Genomic DNA, 18022 nt, shown 5'->3' with positions numbered 1-18022 from the left:
TTGCATTCCATCTAGTTTATTGGACATTCAAGCAGAGTTGTCCAGACTATTTCATTACACAACACATTTTTAAAAGTATTGATATTAAGATGTACCCTTGTCAAAGTCAGGCAATGGTCAGGTAAGGAAACACATGGAGCCAGCAATAACATTCAACAGAAACTCTAACCCTACATCTCCTGTTGGAGGGGTAATGGGAGGTGTGGGTTGTTGGGATTGAAGGAGATATTGACCATCTTCGAATGTTACCCCTTAAAAGGCTTTTTTCCATCAATTATTGGAACACATAAATAAATGCAGAACAAAATAATGTCTCATATCATTTCACCCCCAAAATTGGGTTTCTACAATAGTAACTGATTGGGTCAACACATCACCTTACAGGAAAAATATAAAATGCCCCATCACCCATTTATTCTCAATACCAGCTTATTAAATCTTTAGGATGAATGGAGTGGAAACACAAACCCTCTCCCCAGTCACTGTGCATTCCATGAGTACCATAAACAATTGCAGGTACTTTTGAAAAAGAAAGTGGTCTGAGTAAAACAGGCTACAAATACCCATCACCACTAACTCTGCTTCCACCTGTGTGGCACTGAGCCACTCTGGATCATCAACCAGCTGTGGAATGAAAGCAAACATAACAGCTAACCTAACACTGAAACAGAACATCTCTAACAACGCTGTTGCCGCTTTCACAAGCATTAGAGATTCACTTTAAATTTTATGTATGTATGAATATATGTACTTACAGTATGTACGTATGTATGCATGCACTAGGTCTGCTTCTGGTTACATTTCTGAAATGATGTGCCACTAATCTCTCTGAAATTGTGGTGACTGGTTCATAAATGGAAAACAATTAGAGATACAATTAAGACTGATTAACTGATTATTGATTTGCATGCCTCAATTAAAGTCACTGATCAATTAATCACCCTGGTTCCCTATTTGGACATTAGTTTGTAAGCTTGTTAAATAATGTTCTAAGCAGAAACAGAAATGGAGTACAATACATGTAATCTGACCAGCCTCTTACAGTGCTGTTAAATTAACACTCAGCATTGACTCTCCTGTAGCTATCAAATGTGTGCATTTAGATCTTCCCCACTTTGTCCTTCAAAGTGCTGCCTCAAGCCTGCCCTGGAGGGACCACCTGCTCTCTTTGGAGGTGAGAGCGCAGTTCAGTCTCAGAGTCCAATCTTTGGCATGTCTTCAACTGCTCAATTAATGAGTTAAGTTGAGACCACATTTATCACATGTATTACCATGCATTTTGACCCCACTTTAATTCACTTGGGGAAATAAAAGCCTGATTAGATGTTTACATTGAGCCACGTTGCTGTACAGTATTAAAATATCCTGTCATCGCCGAGGATATTGCCCTAGGAAGTGAAACAGGAGCAGATTTCCTGACAGTAAGGCAAACAAGCTGAACATTAACCCTAGTGTAGTGCAAGGACTCATGTTTTAGAATGAAAAAAAACTGACATATTTTCTAGTTTTGTAACATTAGCAGTTTCCTTTTCCTTTTACAAAAAAAATCTGTTAACAGCAAGGTGCATGCTTTGTGAACATCACAGCTACAATGTGAAAACGGACTGCAAACCATTAAAAAAAGAAAAGCAACACAGCCTTCTGATCTGGGCATTCATACACTGTGACTATGTTCGAGGATTTCCACATCACCATATAAGGCAATGCAGCCTTGCTGATTCTTCACTTCCTGCTCTAGAGGAAACTGATTCTAAACGAGAACGGCATGTTTTTTTTTTATTTATTTTTTTTATCACAGTTCAACACGGCAAAGGGGTTAGAGCTACTGAAGCTACATGAATCTTACTGGCGTGGAACTGCATTCACTAAGACGCGTTACAGAAAACATATTCATTAAAAAAAAAAAAAAAAAAAAATGCAGCAAAGAACACTGAAAATGACCAAGAATTACATTTCATTTCTGAGAATTACTTTTATTTATTTATTTATTTATTTTTATTGCGGTTGTCAAATTAATAGACAGAACTAAAATACTTAAAATGACTTAAAATATCCACAATTACATTCAATTTGATTACAGTCTTAATTTTAAAATAATTAAAATTACTTTTAATTACCTCAAACATATCCAATCTGCAAGTGGTTATATTTTAGGGAACTTGTATTCATTATTTTAAGTGTGTATGAGTATTTTCTTCTTTTAAAGTACAGGTTAATAATTTTTTAAGTTACTGGTCATTTCACCTAGAGACTGAAACTGTCCATCCCCCTTCAGTGCCTTCTTTCAGGACACTGAGGGCCATATTTTAAAAGTGTTTACTGAAATAACTACTACTATAGGCTTTAAATCGCTCTAGTTTTTTGCTTCTCAGTTTTATATCACTTACACAACATTTTCCTCTATCAGAAAAATAGGTGTTAACTAAAGACTGGAGTAAACGCTTTGAAAAGACAGCCCTTACTAGCTAGCTGCTTCCACTAATGCCTGCCAGGCTAGGGCCATTAAGACAGGTACAGCCTTATTTTCAATGGGTTTCCTCCAATATTTGATTTACTCCTACTGTTACAAAATGAAAAAAAAAAACACATTCAGTGCCTCAACATAGTTGTTTGGTAAAATTTGTTTTGTACCAAAAAATAAGACTTAAAAGACTGGAGTAAAATATGGCCCAGAGTTCCTTCAGAAACACTTCCTTTGAAATGCTGATGACAGCGTAGGCATGTTTTGATCTTGAACTGGACCCCTGTTATCATTGAGCGAGACTGAAATCAGATTTCCTCAGCACCCTCCCCATTGTCTCAAACCTAAACTTACTATTAGGGATGGAGCAGTTATGATTTTCCCAAACCAAAACCAGCATTTGAAATGACAAAAGATAAACCGAACCCACGTTTTGTAGAGTGAAAGCGTTGGCAGCCTCGAGCTGCATTTTCAAGAGCTCATCACACACTTTGCTGCATGCAGACTGTTCATATTAACATCCCTTAATTATATGAATAGGGTAACATAAGTGAAAAGTTATGACAAGACTTCCCCGATTGATTCTGACAGCTGTCGGTAAGGATAACCGTAGCTTCATACTTAGTGTGTGTTAAGATGTCTAGGGCAGTTTATATACGCAAACACAGCCTGGGTACTCCAACTTAAACCTGCTGTTAAAAAAAAAAAAAATGCATCCTTAGAAGGGAAAAGCTGAAGCTGGAAGTTTGAGTTAAAAACATGCTATAAACTGACTAAAACACAATGCTAAACAGTAAAAAAAACCTGCTAAACTGATTAAAAACAATGCTAAACTAAGTAAAAAAAAACAATGCTAAACTGCGTAAAACAGCCAAATGCAAAAATGCAAACAAACTTAAGAGATGCTGCGTGGACCAACTTGACAGGAATTTGAGGACCATGTTTACTAAGCACCAGGATTTAAGGGCTGTTGAAGCCGACCGCTTGGAGACAAGTATCTCTGGAAGCTGATTTAAATGAAATGCTTCTGGAAGCAGGTACGATTATTCTTGAATAAGATAGTTTAATTTATGTAATGAAATGAGTTTTGTTTGCCTGATAATTATGTTAGTGGATTCCAAATTGGCATATTGATGGAATTCAAGTGTAAGGGTCTGCTCCAGAGTCGCATGTATAAACAGCACAAGCTACCCTTCTACTCAGATGTGACTCGCTACGACGACACTCGAGGCATCAGGAAAATAACAAAGTGCAATGTCTAGTAACACATTAATTTTATTCTATTCTTTCTACACCTCAGTGACAACAGATTGGTGTGAGTGATGCAACAACACTGCTGTGCTTACTTGTCACAGCTAAAGAAACAAACTGTGTGTAATACTGCTGTGTCCTGTTCCCTTGGCTGCACAAATGCATTTCGGTTTTACTGAAAATCGACCAGAGATCAAAAACAGCTGAAAGAGCCGACTTAAAAAAAAACAAAACAACAACTGATCATAATTGACTTACATCCCTACATATTATACCAGACTATTGATGTACCAGACTATTGATTCTATCAGAATATCTTGCTACCAAGGTAAAAAAAAAATTGTAAAAAAAAATAACACAGGTTTTGATAAAATAGATATATTTCCTGTTCATGTCAATTCTGCAAATAACTGAAAAGAAACTTAATACATTAAATTACAACCATTTTGACTAGATGTCTTTCTCTGTGTCTTCATTGAAAAAGATAGTCGAAAGACTTGTCATTAAATTAAGTTACTTTCAGTATGTCTAAATTCAGAACTATTGAATGTTTCATAGTAAGATAAAGTACTGCAAAGGGCAGCACACCAGTATAACTTGCAACCCATCACAGAGTTTTCTCTAAAATACCAGACCCTTTTGAGAATGTTACTATTATCCATATATAATTAACTGTTTTCAGAAACCAAGTGTTTCTCAAAAAAGATGACAATGTAAAAGATGTAGCTACACATTTAAGCCAGCCATTTTACGGATAGCACTGTATGACACTAAAGAAAGAAAAACCCCAAAACAAACCAAAAAAAAACAACACAGTATTATACAAATAAATGTTTGGCACTGAAGTACTCAATAAATAAGTAACCCTGTCTCACCATTCCTACAAAAACAAGAAGATTGTGCGCTACCACGGAACATTCCTTACCTGGGATCCTGCAGCATCTTGTTTATTTAAATGTCCTTTTCATTCCTTACCTGGGATATCCTGCAGCATCTTGTTCATTTAATTAAACTTCCCTTGATTACCTATTAAAAGTAGCCCCCTATTTAAATAGTTTGTGAATAAATGGACACAAGAGAGCCACTAGAACACTTAAATATAATTTTAATGCACAACCTTCAAACAGATGCTATATAAAGAGAATAGCACAATACTCTCCTGGACAAGATTCTTCTTCGAGAAGAATGCAATCCTCGTGACGGATGCGGGCGCACAGAAGAAAGAATGGTCTCTTTTTCTGCATGGAACAGAACTTTAATTAAACCTCCCACTAATGTTCTTTCAGAACGCGGGTCCAAGTGGGAGGTTCTCTACCTTGTTTTTTTATTAAACGCAAAAAGCCCAAAACAATTTTGCTAAATCAAAAGTCTGACAAAAGGGCTTTTTCAACACACCCCACCCCCGCCAAGTCCTGTCATTTCAAAGTAAAGCAACAATTAGTAATGCCACCACCCCCCCCTCACCCCTCGACGGAGTAGAATAAAAATTAAATGACAAACCAGCGAGTTAACCACTGGTTAAAAAAGAAAAAACATTGCCAGCTCTAAAAGCAGCCACAAACATGGATTTCTGATTGTAGGAAGCTATACTTATGAAGTGCTTCTTGTTGCTCTAAACCATGGTCAGTGTGATACGGGGGTGTTACCCCGGCTCTATCCAAGCACCCAGGTGTAAGTGTTGTGGGGACTCGCAAATAAAACCCTGGATCAAGCCCAATCAAACCCCCACACGCAGTCCTTGAGGATCTTAGTCTCAGTCAAGCACGGGCTTCATCATGTTCTGAATTTCTTTTCTGAGTGGGAGTTCTCAGTCTGGCTCTTCTGCAGCTCGAGTGCGTTTCAGCCTGGTTGCCGCTGTGGAAATCCCTGTCTGTTTCGAGGACACGCTGACGTTTTTGTTCACATCCAGGCACACTGTCAGAGAGGCAGGGCTGCGACCCCAACGCCCTGCTCTCCTGTTCTCTGTGGTGCTGCCCATTTGCATGTGAACCATGGCTGCTATCTGAACATGAAGGGCTTAGCTCCTCCTCCTCTTGATTGTCTGATGGAGGGCAGGGATGGGGCTGAATGACCAAGGGGTCACTAGAGTTCTCTAAACTTCCCTCTCCTGTCTCCTGCTCTCTCGGCACCCCATTCCCGTTCAGCGGCTGTCCATCTGGTTGGGCTCTCCCCAGGAAAGGATGCTCATGAAAGTGGTGTCCAGGGGGAGCTTCAGAGTGATTCTCCCTCTTCTCCTCTTCCTCTTCCTCCTCCTCATTCTCATCCACCTCTCCCAGGTCTGGGACTCCCCCTTCCTTTTCACCTGCAGAAGTTTCTGTACTTTTTACTGGGGGAGTGTCTGGCTTAAATCCTGGCCTGCCTTTGTTCTGTCTTCTAGAATCCTGTGCTTTGGGGAAGGCTTCCTCCTCCTCTTCCGAGGTGGAAGGCTCCTCCACTGTGATCTCAGGGTAGATGCAGGAGTCCGCTCCCAGGCAAAGGGCCCTGGTAGTGGTCGACTCCGGTCTCTCCTCTCCTTGATGGCAGAACTTCACAGGTCGCCTCCTGGAGGCATTGCGTTGCCGCATGGACGCTCGCCTCTGCTCCTCCTCCTCCTCCTCCTCCTCCTCCTCCTCCTCACTACTGGTGCTGCTGCTGCTGCTGCTGCTGGCGGCGAGCGAGCTGGAGCTGCCTGAAGATGAGTTGACCCTGGGGCTGGGAGAGCGTGGCCGGGGGATGGGGTCAGACCAGTCCCCGCTGGAGTCGGAGGAGTTGTCGACCATGTCTAGCAGGCTGACGTCTTGGTAGGTGTGCCGTCTCCGCCGCTGTGTCTGCTGATGCTGCCGGATGAGCATGTCCGTCGGTGGGGGGCAGGGGGAATCTGCTCCCTCAGGGACCGGAGGAGTAGCCAGGGAAGGGGAGGAGGAGCGCTCAGAGTCACTCTGGTGCTCCAGGACAGTAGCAGGGGTGGCGGCCAGTGCTGTCTCTCCCCCTCCCCGGCCCCTGGCATGAAGCTGCAGGATGGTTCCCTCGCTCAGGTCGCTGTCGGAGTCCGAGCTCCAGCCCTCGATCTCTCGGCGCACCAACGAGTCGAAGAATGCCATCATGCGTGGGTCCTCCTGGATAGACTGGCTGTAGTAGTCGTGGGACAACCCGCTCCCGCTGTTCAGCACCAGGCTGATATACTCCTCGTGGGTGTACAGGCTGCGGGAGTCGTCATCTACTTGCCCTTCCAGGTCCCCCATGCTGCCAGGCTGCTGGTACGGGCTCCACATCTTCGGAGAGAGAGAGAGAGAGAGAGAGAGAGAGAGAGAGAGAGAGAGAGAGATATCAGGTAGGTTCACCCTCATGCATTTGATTTAGCAACTGATCAGAGTGCATGAGGGGCAAACTGGGATTACACTTGGTCAGAACCCCAATTTACCTTCACAAGTCAGTCAACAATTGGAAATATTGGATCACATTTGACAAACTCTGGTCTTAAAACAAGAACAGGGTAACCTAACGCCTGAAAGTTATGCTTTGAGTATGAATTTCTGTTAGAAATTATTTTCAGTTCTGATCTCCCTTTATCATGAATTAACAATGAAATATAGGGCAGGTTGGCGAAGACATTTTTCAGTCATTGTACAGAGCTACATTCTTTTCTGTTCATTTGGTTACTTAACTGCTACCTGACAGATGGCAGAAACAGAATTGCACGCACGCACGCACGCACGCACGCACAATATTATTTCAAAGTATTAAATTTGCCTGGATACCATACATACAAAAACGAAACAAATTATTTACTGGCAACACAATTGTTTTAATGAGTACAGCCCTTTATGTATTGATTTATTGATTTAATGATTCAATTATTCACTTGGCAGTACACAATCAGAAAGGAAAAGGAATATTATTCATCAAGTCTATATTATGATTGCATTGTATTTATTTGGCAGCAGCACATCTACAGGAATCTAGAATCTACATACAGGCCACTGTTACAGTTTTTTTTTTTTTTGTCTAAAAACAGAGCCTAATTTATGCAAAGTAACACCAGATCATTAACCACTCTGACCACTAAGCCATACTACCCCCTAGTCCGTCAGCTCTCACCACTAGGTCACACTGTATCCCAGTCCCTCAGCTCTCACTACTACGCCATACTGTCACCCAGTCCATCAGCTCTCACCACTAGTGAACACTGCCCCCCAGTCCGTCAGCTCTGACCACTAAGCCTTACTGCCTCCCAGCCCTTCAGCACTCACTACTAGGCCACACTGCCTCCCAGTCCCTCAGCTCTCACCACTAGGCCACACTGCTGCTGCGTTACATTCCTTTCTACGTGAGAACAGGTGGGGTTTTAGTTAAGCAAGACGAGCCAAGGAGTTCATGTCTGGTCTTGAACTGCTAAAAAGGGCCATGCACTGGGGAATGCAGACTGGATGGGACTTGTACCGAGACAGGGGTCTGCAGTGCAGAGCATCGTGTGAGACAGGGGGTCTGCAGTGTACAGTATCATGAGAGACAGGGGGTCTGCAGTGCAGAGCATCATGAGAGACAGGGGGTCAGTGCAGAGTACCATGAAAGAGAGAGGGTCTGCAATGCACAGTATCATGAGAGACAGGGGGTTTGCAGTGCACAGTATCGTGAGAGACAGGGGATCAGTGCAGAGTATCGTAAAAGACAGGGGGTCTGCAGTGCACAATATCGTGAGAGACAGAGGGTCTGCAGTGCAGGGTATCATGAGAGACAGGGGGTCTGCATTGCACAGTATCGTGAGAGACGGGTCTGCAGTGCACAGTATCATGAGAGACAGGGGGTATGCAGTGCACAGTATCATGAAAGACAGGGGGTCTGCAGTGCACAGTGTCGTGAGAGACAGGGGGTCTGCAGTGCACAGTATCGTGAGAGAGGGGGTCTGCAGTGCAGGGTATCATGAGAGACAGGGGGTCTGCTTTGCACAGTATCGTGAGAGACGGGTCTGCAGTGCACAGTATCGTGTGAGACAGGGGGTCTGCAGTGCACAGTATCATGAGAGACAGGGGGTCTGCAGTGCACAGTATCATGAGAGACAGGGGGTCTGCAGTGCAGAGTATCGTGAGAGACGGGGGTCTGCAGTGCAGAGTATCGTGAGAGACGGGGGTCTGCAGTGCAGAGTATCGTGAGAGACAGGGGGTCTGCAGTGCACAGTATCGTGAGAGACAGGGGGTCAGTGCAGAGTATCATGAGACAGGGGGTCAGTGTAGAGTATCATGAGAGACAGCGGGTTTGCAGCGCAGAGGGATTGTGTGCTGGGATCCATGTGAAGGGAGGTGCTCGCTCTCTTTTAAATCCGAGTTATGGGTTGACAATTTATAGGCTCAGAGGCTTTTGTGAAAGCAGAGAAAACAATACTTAACCGGGGTTAACCAAGGGACAGTTGGCTTATTCACACTTAAAAACTTCCGGCACGCCCAAAAAAACTATGGCAGCTGTGTACAGCTGGCAAGATAAAATAAAGGAGGCAGGGTGGGTGCTGTTTTTGTCGACCATTTCCTTTAAAAAAAAAAAAAAAATGTGGTCAAAATGTGACCATGCAGTGAATATGTTAAATAGTGATCTGTCACAAAGACAGCCGAAGTGGGAAACAGGAACCAGGAAAACAGGAACTAGTAAATAAACGACAGAGGTGGAGTTTGGTGGAGTTGAGCGAATGGTCTCGCTCAGCATTTAATAGTGCACAGACAGAAAGAAAATAAAATGTTGCAAAGACAAACAAGACACAGGACACGGCACTAGTAGCCAAAGTAAACAGGCAAACAAAACGGACTAACACTAAACAAACACGGTGAGCTGATATTTTACTTATTATTACTATTATTATTACCTCCGTCTCCAATCCCGTTCTCCGCTCACTGAACACACAAACCCGAGTGAGTGAAAACATGCTGCTTTTATGCAGCTGTACCGAGACTTGATTGCTAATCAATCATTCAATTGGAGTGGCGGTACAACTGCACGTGAATAAATAAAGTGCAATTCCCCGTGCTCACATATTATTACATTTTACTTGGATGTGAAGTGCTGTGCAATCCTTGTTCCTAAATACAAATATACATTTTAAACACTTGTGTTACACAGACCCGTTTATATTATGTGTACCAATGACTACACACCAACAATAACACACAACATACAACTCAAACTACACACATGGGCGGGCACTTTGCCACATGACCCACACAAGTTATATGTGTAATAATTAAACTCAAACTAAGAAAATGTTGTTCTATTTCAACTAGAGATCATAATATGCTTTTAAAGCCTTGGTTATTAAGTCTTAAATATCTTCATAAAACCGTATTTTTTATCTAAAGTGATTGTAACCAAACACAACATGTATTTCACTGTAAAACATCTGCTACAGTAGATCATTAGCCAAATGTAAATCAAACTATGGCTCTTTCAAACCTGCACAAATGAGACCTACATAATAAATGGAAGGGAACAACAGGTAAAACGTATGGAATTAATTTGTTAAGCAGCATGTCCACAGCACAGCCGGAGTCTCCAATGTTGGAGTAAAAACAGACCTGTGCTGAAAAAGAGCCACAGCGAAAGGGAATATGAAGCAAGATGAGAAACTTTACACCAAGCCAAGGGAATACGAAGCACAACAGGAAACTTTACACCAAGCCAAGGGAATACGAAGCACAACAGGAACCTTTACACCAAGCCAAGGGAATACGAAGCACAACAGGAAACTTTACACCAAGCCAAGGGAATACGAAGCACAACAGGAAACTTTACACCAAGCCAAGAGAATACGAAGCATGACGGGAACCGTTACACCAAGCCAAGGGATTACAAAGCACGACAGGAACCTTTACACCAAGACCCAGCAGCTATGAGAGCTAAAAACAACAAATACTGTCCGAAGGGATTAGCACTGGGTCTGACAGGACCCTCAACGGACTGCTCTGCCAGCTGACCACATGGTGTTCCAAAGCGCTTTGAATGCAATAGGTGATTGACAGATGATTAATGCAACCTAAAGGCTGCAGAGATACTGCTGAGATTAAAAGCTGTTGATTAGAAGAGGCTGATAAGGGCAAACAGGAAATGAAACAGTGGATTATTTAACTAATTCGGTTCATGGAATAAACCAGATACTGCATATCATCCTAAAGCAATTCCCTAAAAGCAAAACAACAACCAAAAGTAACTCACAAAATGTTTTCATAATTCTCACCTGTCTTATACTTCCATTAGCTAAACAGGTCTCAAATGTAACTACAACTACATGTCACAGCATACATGCATTTTCATTTTAAAATGTGGCACTACTTTAGCTTAAAAGGGGGCTCTCAGGAACCCTTATTCTCTGCTTATCTATTTGTACTTCGTGGGTTATTACACCCATGCTGTGTTTTCCAGTCATGTTACTGGCTGAAAGCAGTGCAGGGGTGGGGACTATCTCACCCTTCAGGTGAAATTACAAAGTAGTACCAAATATCATGATTCACTTGACATCACCACTGAGTTCACTTGTCATCACCATTGAGTTCACTTGACATCACCATTGAGTTCACTTGACATCACCATTGGTTGGACAATAACATTGATGCACAGTTGTCTTCTTTTGAAATTAATTTTTCAAATACTAAGCAGAAAGCTCACATTTGATCTTGATAGAAAGGTGTGTCTTTTCATGTGATTATCCAAACGTAAGCAGCTTCAAATTACACTTAAATATTTATTTATTTATTACATACATCAGGCAGGCAACTGGAACTGAAGCGCAGCGCCTGAGCTCAGATGAAAACACACAGCAAGAAGAACCAACCAGAAGGACTGCAACCATCGTAAAAAAGAAGAAAAACATACAGACAGACCTGAAGACAGACAGAACTCTTATTAACTTGCTGAAGAAAGTGCACTCCAGGTTTTGTCACAATTGGATTCTCAGGACTTGCAAATGACCCCACTGTATCTCCAATAATTAACTGTAAGGAATCTGCCAGCCGTGCAGGCGGGTGCTGTGAAGTCAGCTTTCAGATGCTGAACACTTTCTTTTACCCGATGGGTAATCTGCAGGGCCAGTATAATTTAACTGTCAATCTGAAAAACTGTGATCTCCACACCACAAGCCACAGTCCACATTCCAAAGTAAGAAGTTCTACTGCAGCACAAGTCCCATTGAGGGACAGATTGCAGTTCCTCCCCAACGCTCGAAGGGCCACCTGGGGAAGTGGTACTGTGCCTGAACCATCTAAAAACAAACAATACATATTCCCAGTGCAGATGTCAATACCATGAAAAAGTAGGTCACCATGACCTACAGCAGATAATTATTCTAAAGATACAGCACCTATAGAAAGTTTACCCGGAATTAAAATGCATTACATTTTTTTTTTCATTTGTCTACACAGCCTAGTCTTGAGTAAAGTTCTAAACGAAGACCAAACAAACAAAACCAGGTGCATAGATCCCCAATTACATGTAGTAGCAGAAGTCAAAAAAGGATCCGCACACTGTGATCAGGAGAGTGGTGACAAGGAAATCACTACATAATCAAAATAAGCGAAAAAAACATTATTTTATTAGACCAAAGAACAAGCAAATAAAATGCTCAGTGCATGTGCAAACCTTTTGGTCGTTTGACCATCTTCAGTGCTGTGCCCCCACAACTTCCAGGTGAAAAAAATATTCTAGAAATTTGTAGAAAATGAATTAAAAATCAAAAATGAAATAGCTTGGTTGGATAAGTGTCCACCCTCCTTGTAATAGCAATCTTAAATTAGCTCTGGTGTAACCAATTGCCTTCAAAATCACACACCAAGTTAAGTGGCCTCCATCTGTGTTAAACTGTAGTGAGTCACATAATTTCAGGATAAACTCAGCAGTTCCTGTAAGTTCCCTCTGCTGGGTAGTACATGTCAAAGCAAAGACTCAACCATGAGCACCAAGGCGCTTTCAAAAGAACTCTGGGACAAAGTTGTTGAAAAACACAGATCAGGGGATGGGTATAAAAAATATCAAGTCTTGAATATACCTTGGAAGATGGTCAAGATGATTATTAAGAATTGGAAGGTGTATGGCACCACCAAGACCCTGCCTAGATCAGGCCGTCCCTCCAAACTGGATGATCGAGCAAGAAGGAGACTGATCAGAGAGGCTACCAAGAGGCCAATGGCAACTGACAAGACTGGTCAAAGTGTGCATGTGGCATCAATATCTCAAGCACTCCATAAACCTGGCCTGTATGGTAAGATGGCAAGAAGGAAGCCATTACTCAAGAAAGCCCACCTTGAATCCTGATGAAGTATGCAAAAAAACACTCAGGAGATTCTGTATCCATGTGGCAAAAAGTTTTGTGGTCTGACAAAACTAAAATGGAAATTTTTGGCCTAAATGCAAAGCATTATGTTTGACGTAAAACCCAACACAGCGCACCACCAAAGAACACCATCCCTACTGTGAAGCATGGTGGTGGCAGCGTCATGTTATGGGGATGTTTCTTATCGGCAGGGACTGGGACAGTTGTCAGGATAGAAGGGAAAATGAATGGAGCAAAGTACACAGAAGTCCTTGAGGAAAACATGCTGCTCTCTGTAAAAAAGCTGAAACTGGGACAGAAGTTCACCTTTCAGTACAACAACGACCCAAAGCACACAGCCAAAGTTACACTGGAGTGGCTAAGGAACAAAAAGGTAAATGTCCTTGAGTGGCCCAGTCAGAGCTCCGACCTAAATCCAATCAAATTTGTGGCATCACTTGAAGACTGCTATCCATCAACGCTTGAACAGTTTTGTAAAGAAGAATGGTCAAATATTGCCAAATCTAGGTGTGCAAAGTTGGTAGAGACCTATCCCAACAGACTCACAGCTGTAATTGCTGCCAAAGGTGCTTCCACCAAGTATTAAGTCAGGGTGGTGGAGACTTATCCAATTATGCAGGGAGTGTAGACTTTCTATAGGCACTGTATATCCCTCTATACCAACCAATTGACCAAAACTTTTATCACAACACTGTGCTCATGAATGAGATAACTACAAATGCAAGTGTGTTCAAGTTCCAGGGAAACAGAGACTTCATCATATAAAAAACAATTATAATTTCAATTTCCATGACAAATGCATAGATGCATAGTAGCTTGTGAGGTGGGGGGTGTGTAAGGGAGGGTGGGGGTAGGAGTGTTGTGCTGTCATTTTGCAGTATGGTATATCTAAATCTTTATAAAAATATTACATTTTCATCGTAATTTTCAAGTTTACTTTGCTTTTCTGGTGTTTTACCATACTACAGCTCCCTATGCTTTACCATGTACTGTCACTGTACTTAACGACACTTTGCTGTGCTTTTATGATGCAGTGAACGTTTCTTAGGGCACCTTTAACGTGTGTATCTGAAGACTCTGTGGAACACTACATTGAATGGTAGCAAAGCCAGGAAGTAAACCAGGGCAAACAGAAGGCTCAGAAACATGCTTTGAGCTTCTTAATAACAGTTCCATAGTCTAAGGGCATGGCACTTATCACTGTGATGGATGGTACACAGTTTTACAGCACTGGAGGGGCAGCTCCTGAGCTGCAGCTACAGGGAAGTGCAGATCTGTAGCTTGTTAGCGCAGAGGCTCCACTGCTATAGAGGACAGCGCATAACACGCTCCTCAGAAAGAGGGGCTGGCTGTCATTTCGTAGTGTGCTTCATAAAACACTATAAAATGATGAATTGGATCTGTCACACAGTCCATCAAACAAACACAGCTGGTGAAGAGAGGCACAGTGCCTGGCCCTGACAAGCTGCAGCTCTCTACTGCTACAACATATAGGCTTTTAGTTCAGAGTGATTCAGATAGTAAGCAGCACCAGAGGCTAATACTTCAGCAACTGGGCTGAATCTCTGTTTTAACCGCATTGTGCAGATTGCAGAAACATAACATAAGCGCTAACCTTCCAAAAACTCACTACAAAGCCTGGTACAATCCCAAAAACCAGCCGAAACAAATCATGCCAGAGTGCAAAATCGTATCCCCTTTTCATATAAATACTCTTGTAATGCATGAACATAACAGGAAATACACATAACAGCGTCCAGGGAACCAGAACAGTAATACATACAATAAGTCGTCTTCTGTTTTGTCTAAATGTATGTTAAACTTTATTTGGTTTCTTTAGTATAACTGAAGATGTTAATATGTGTGTTTAAAGTTACGATTTATAATACATTCACATGTTACTGCAATAATAACATAATACAATACACATCATATTACATCAATGTAAATTATGTGGACCGTATGTTTAATTCCTCGCTACCAGAAAACAGTCCACAACATAAATTATTAAATCACTAAGCATTTGGAAATGGAATTACTGTATGATCAGAATATAGGTGGTCTGTTTATGTAGCATTTTAGTGTACTTATGACTCGTTTCCTACATTTCTGTATTTCACAAACTGGATGGCGTTGTCAAATCAGTTCTGTAGTGTACAGCACAGAGAAATATTCAATTTAGGGATTTTATATTCAGGAGCATTTTCTGGAGAGAGGAGAAACTCTAGAGCCCATGCAACAGCGAAGGTTGTCATCATACAGCGGGTACTTCAATAAAACATTAGGACAGAAAAAGTGACGAAAAGTATTTCCAAAATCAGGTTTACGTGACTTTGAAATGTTTACGTGGCTTTGATGATTCACCGCCTCCCTGTATAAAAGTTTACCACAGCATTTTTGCAGTTTTCCCAGGCTTTTACCATGGTTATACTTAGGTGTAAATTAAGATTTCGCGGACCTGTTTAAACATTAAATAAACCTAAGTAGACGGTAATTCAGAACACTATGAAGCCTAAAAATAATGGTAATTGCTTCCTTACTAAAACAGGGTGCTGTCATCTGTTAAAGGCAAGCGTGCATCACCCCCCCGCAGTCGACTTGTCCATACATTGAAACTGCACATCTGTATGCACTGAATTGGTATAAAGTGTAAGGCAAAGCTTTGCCAACTTATACAGATGTGGAACTCGATTAGAAACAGCCCCAAAACTTGGTTACCCAAGGGCACCTGGCATACTTTAATAAAGGCAATGTATGCAGCACGTTCATTGTCCCATCCAATAATTTATTTTACTAGTATCAAGTCAAAACAAAGAAAACGTGGCTATTCGGGTCTAAAATTCCAACTGTGAAAAAGTAAGCAGCAGGTTGAAGGGAGGTGGCTGTGCTAGTACTAATTTAACTTGCAGACTGGGCTTTGTCTGGGCTGACTCTCCAGTTTGGTTTCTCAAAGCTGTTTATTTGAGGTTCTGTTCAGCAGCCACTGTAGTAGCCTTTTGTTCAATGTGTGATTCTGAAGATAAACAGCTATCGATCGTATTTTCTCCAGACACATTAAGATATGCAAAACAATTACCTCAATCTGCATATACAGTTTCTTTGGGAAATATCTTGAAACTATCATCAGCGGAAATATACTTTGCTTTTTTTGTTATCCATTTCTACTTTTTCACCTCCAGTGCTGAAAACTAGATTTTAACAAACTAAATGAAAACAATGCAGCACCAATTTTCTCCCACCCCCTACTGCACAGTACAGGTCACAGAAAAGTAGTAGAGACTCACTGATAGGCTGATTAAAACGTCATTGTCATTTGAATAGTAAACAACAACATTAACTGCTTTGGAGATTTCTTTTTTTTGTAAATGTTATTTGTGGACTTTTTTTGTTTGTTTTTTTCTTAAGTGCAGCACACAGGATGGCGAAGGAATAAAAAAGGGCTATCTACAGAAGGATGATGCATAGTTTGCATGCGTTGTGCAGTAGTTCATTTAAACAAGGTTTTTTTTCTCTCTCTCTGTACTCTCTCTCCTAAAAGAGGTGAATTTCGCAGTGACCCCTCAATTTCATGATTTCCGCAAAATCGCAATTTAGGCATATCCCTAGTTATACTATTCATTTACCATAATTGACCATGTTTATTAATATGCTTTACAGTGCTTACCTATGCTTTCACTATGCTTTATTACACTTTGCTATGCTTTTACGAGGGGGGACTTTTACAACAGACAGGGTGTTGTGTGTGCAGAACTGTGGCCTCTTTTACACGTTCGCTCACATTTACTGCTTTGCAGTCTCTGTCAAGTAAAATAAAATGGAGGCCCACTATCACAAAGTCTGAGAACCCTGCTATGTGTCGTCTTGTGCAGTACGAGAGCGTCATGACAAAAAACGATGCGATGACATCAAGTCTGAGGTGAATTTCTAATATTACTATTACTAGTTTAGCCCTTCACTGTTCAACGGTTAAACTCAACTCTGAGAGTTCAGCTGATTTGAACAGTTTCCATTCTATATTGCTCACCATATGGGGAGCAGCATCTCCGCAATGCAGAGTGAAAGTACATACATTCTTTTACTTTGAGGCTGCTTCTAGATTGTGCTGCTTCTTTGTGACTAGGTGTTTAAGAGTCAGAGCTACAGCACAATATTTCTAGTAGCGGAGGCTGCGTGGCAGACTCACCTTGATCACCTTCTCCACCCCAGAAGAGCAGATCGTGTAGTTGTGAGGGTTGAAGCGCACCTGGTTAACGATGGAGCGATGACCCTTCAGCACCATGAAGGCTCCGTTCACCACCCTGCCAGGGCCGCCTGTGGAGAGACATACGCTGTCAAGGGCAGGCACTATTTTACAAGGCATAGCAAAAAAAGAAGCCTGATTGCTGTACATTTCATTTTGCAATTCTCTCCATAGTTAAAAATTCCAGGCCTGGCACAACAAAATGCTGCCAGTAAAAGTCAATTTAACTACATTGTTAACAAATATCCTGCTCTACTATTAAATGATTTATAACAGGTTGTAATAGGTACAGGTTAATAGCAAAAGGATCTGTACATAATAACAAGATGACAACGTGTCTGGCATTCTTGATCATCATATACTCACAGCATTTGTGTGGCCAAATTCACACTTTCTGTGAACCTGCATCTCTACAGTATCAACCGACCTCTCGGCTCCGATTCATGTTGTTATTGGATTTCACTCTAACAATATAAATCACCTTGCAAACACTTGGTCTTCTACAACATTTTTTTTGTTTTCTGTTTTTAAAATGCTTTACTATACAGTACCTCTCTAGGCTTTGCAATGCTTACCCATGCTTTACCATTATTTCATTGTGCTTTAATACAGATTGCTATGATTTTACCATGGGGAAACCTCTGGAAGGGTTAGGCCATGATACAGCGTCAGGCCTATTCTGTATTTCTACCTTCAAGCCTGCTCACGCTGCGTGCCACAAATCAGCCTCCCTGATAAGCATCTTTTATAAAAGTGCAACCATATTTGGATAATAAAACATGTGACT

At 41.6% G+C, this 18022-nt stretch overlaps 1 protein-coding gene across 1 annotated transcript in view; it reads right to left on the bottom strand.

Moving 5' to 3' along the window:
• Window positions 1-4800: 4800 nt before the first annotated feature.
• Window positions 4801-18022, bottom strand: part of dcaf5 (ddb1 and cul4 associated factor 5) — a 57154-nt gene continuing 43932 nt past the window's right edge. The window contains exons 8-9 of the mRNA XM_041266475.1: window positions 17179-17306; window positions 4801-6963 (exon numbers count right to left, since the gene is read on the bottom strand). Of these exons, the coding sequence (XP_041122409.1) occupies window positions 5470-6963; window positions 17179-17306 (1622 nt within the window). The 3' untranslated portion in view covers window positions 4801-5469. The remainder of the gene's footprint in view (window positions 6964-17178; window positions 17307-18022) is intronic.

This window comes from Polyodon spathula, chromosome 12 (assembly GCF_017654505.1).
Source record: "Polyodon spathula isolate WHYD16114869_AA chromosome 12, ASM1765450v1, whole genome shotgun sequence".
NCBI lineage: Eukaryota > Metazoa > Chordata > Actinopteri > Acipenseriformes > Polyodontidae > Polyodon > Polyodon spathula.
The sequence above is the reverse complement of the archived record's forward strand: the minus strand, read 5'-3'. Positions and strand labels throughout refer to the sequence as shown.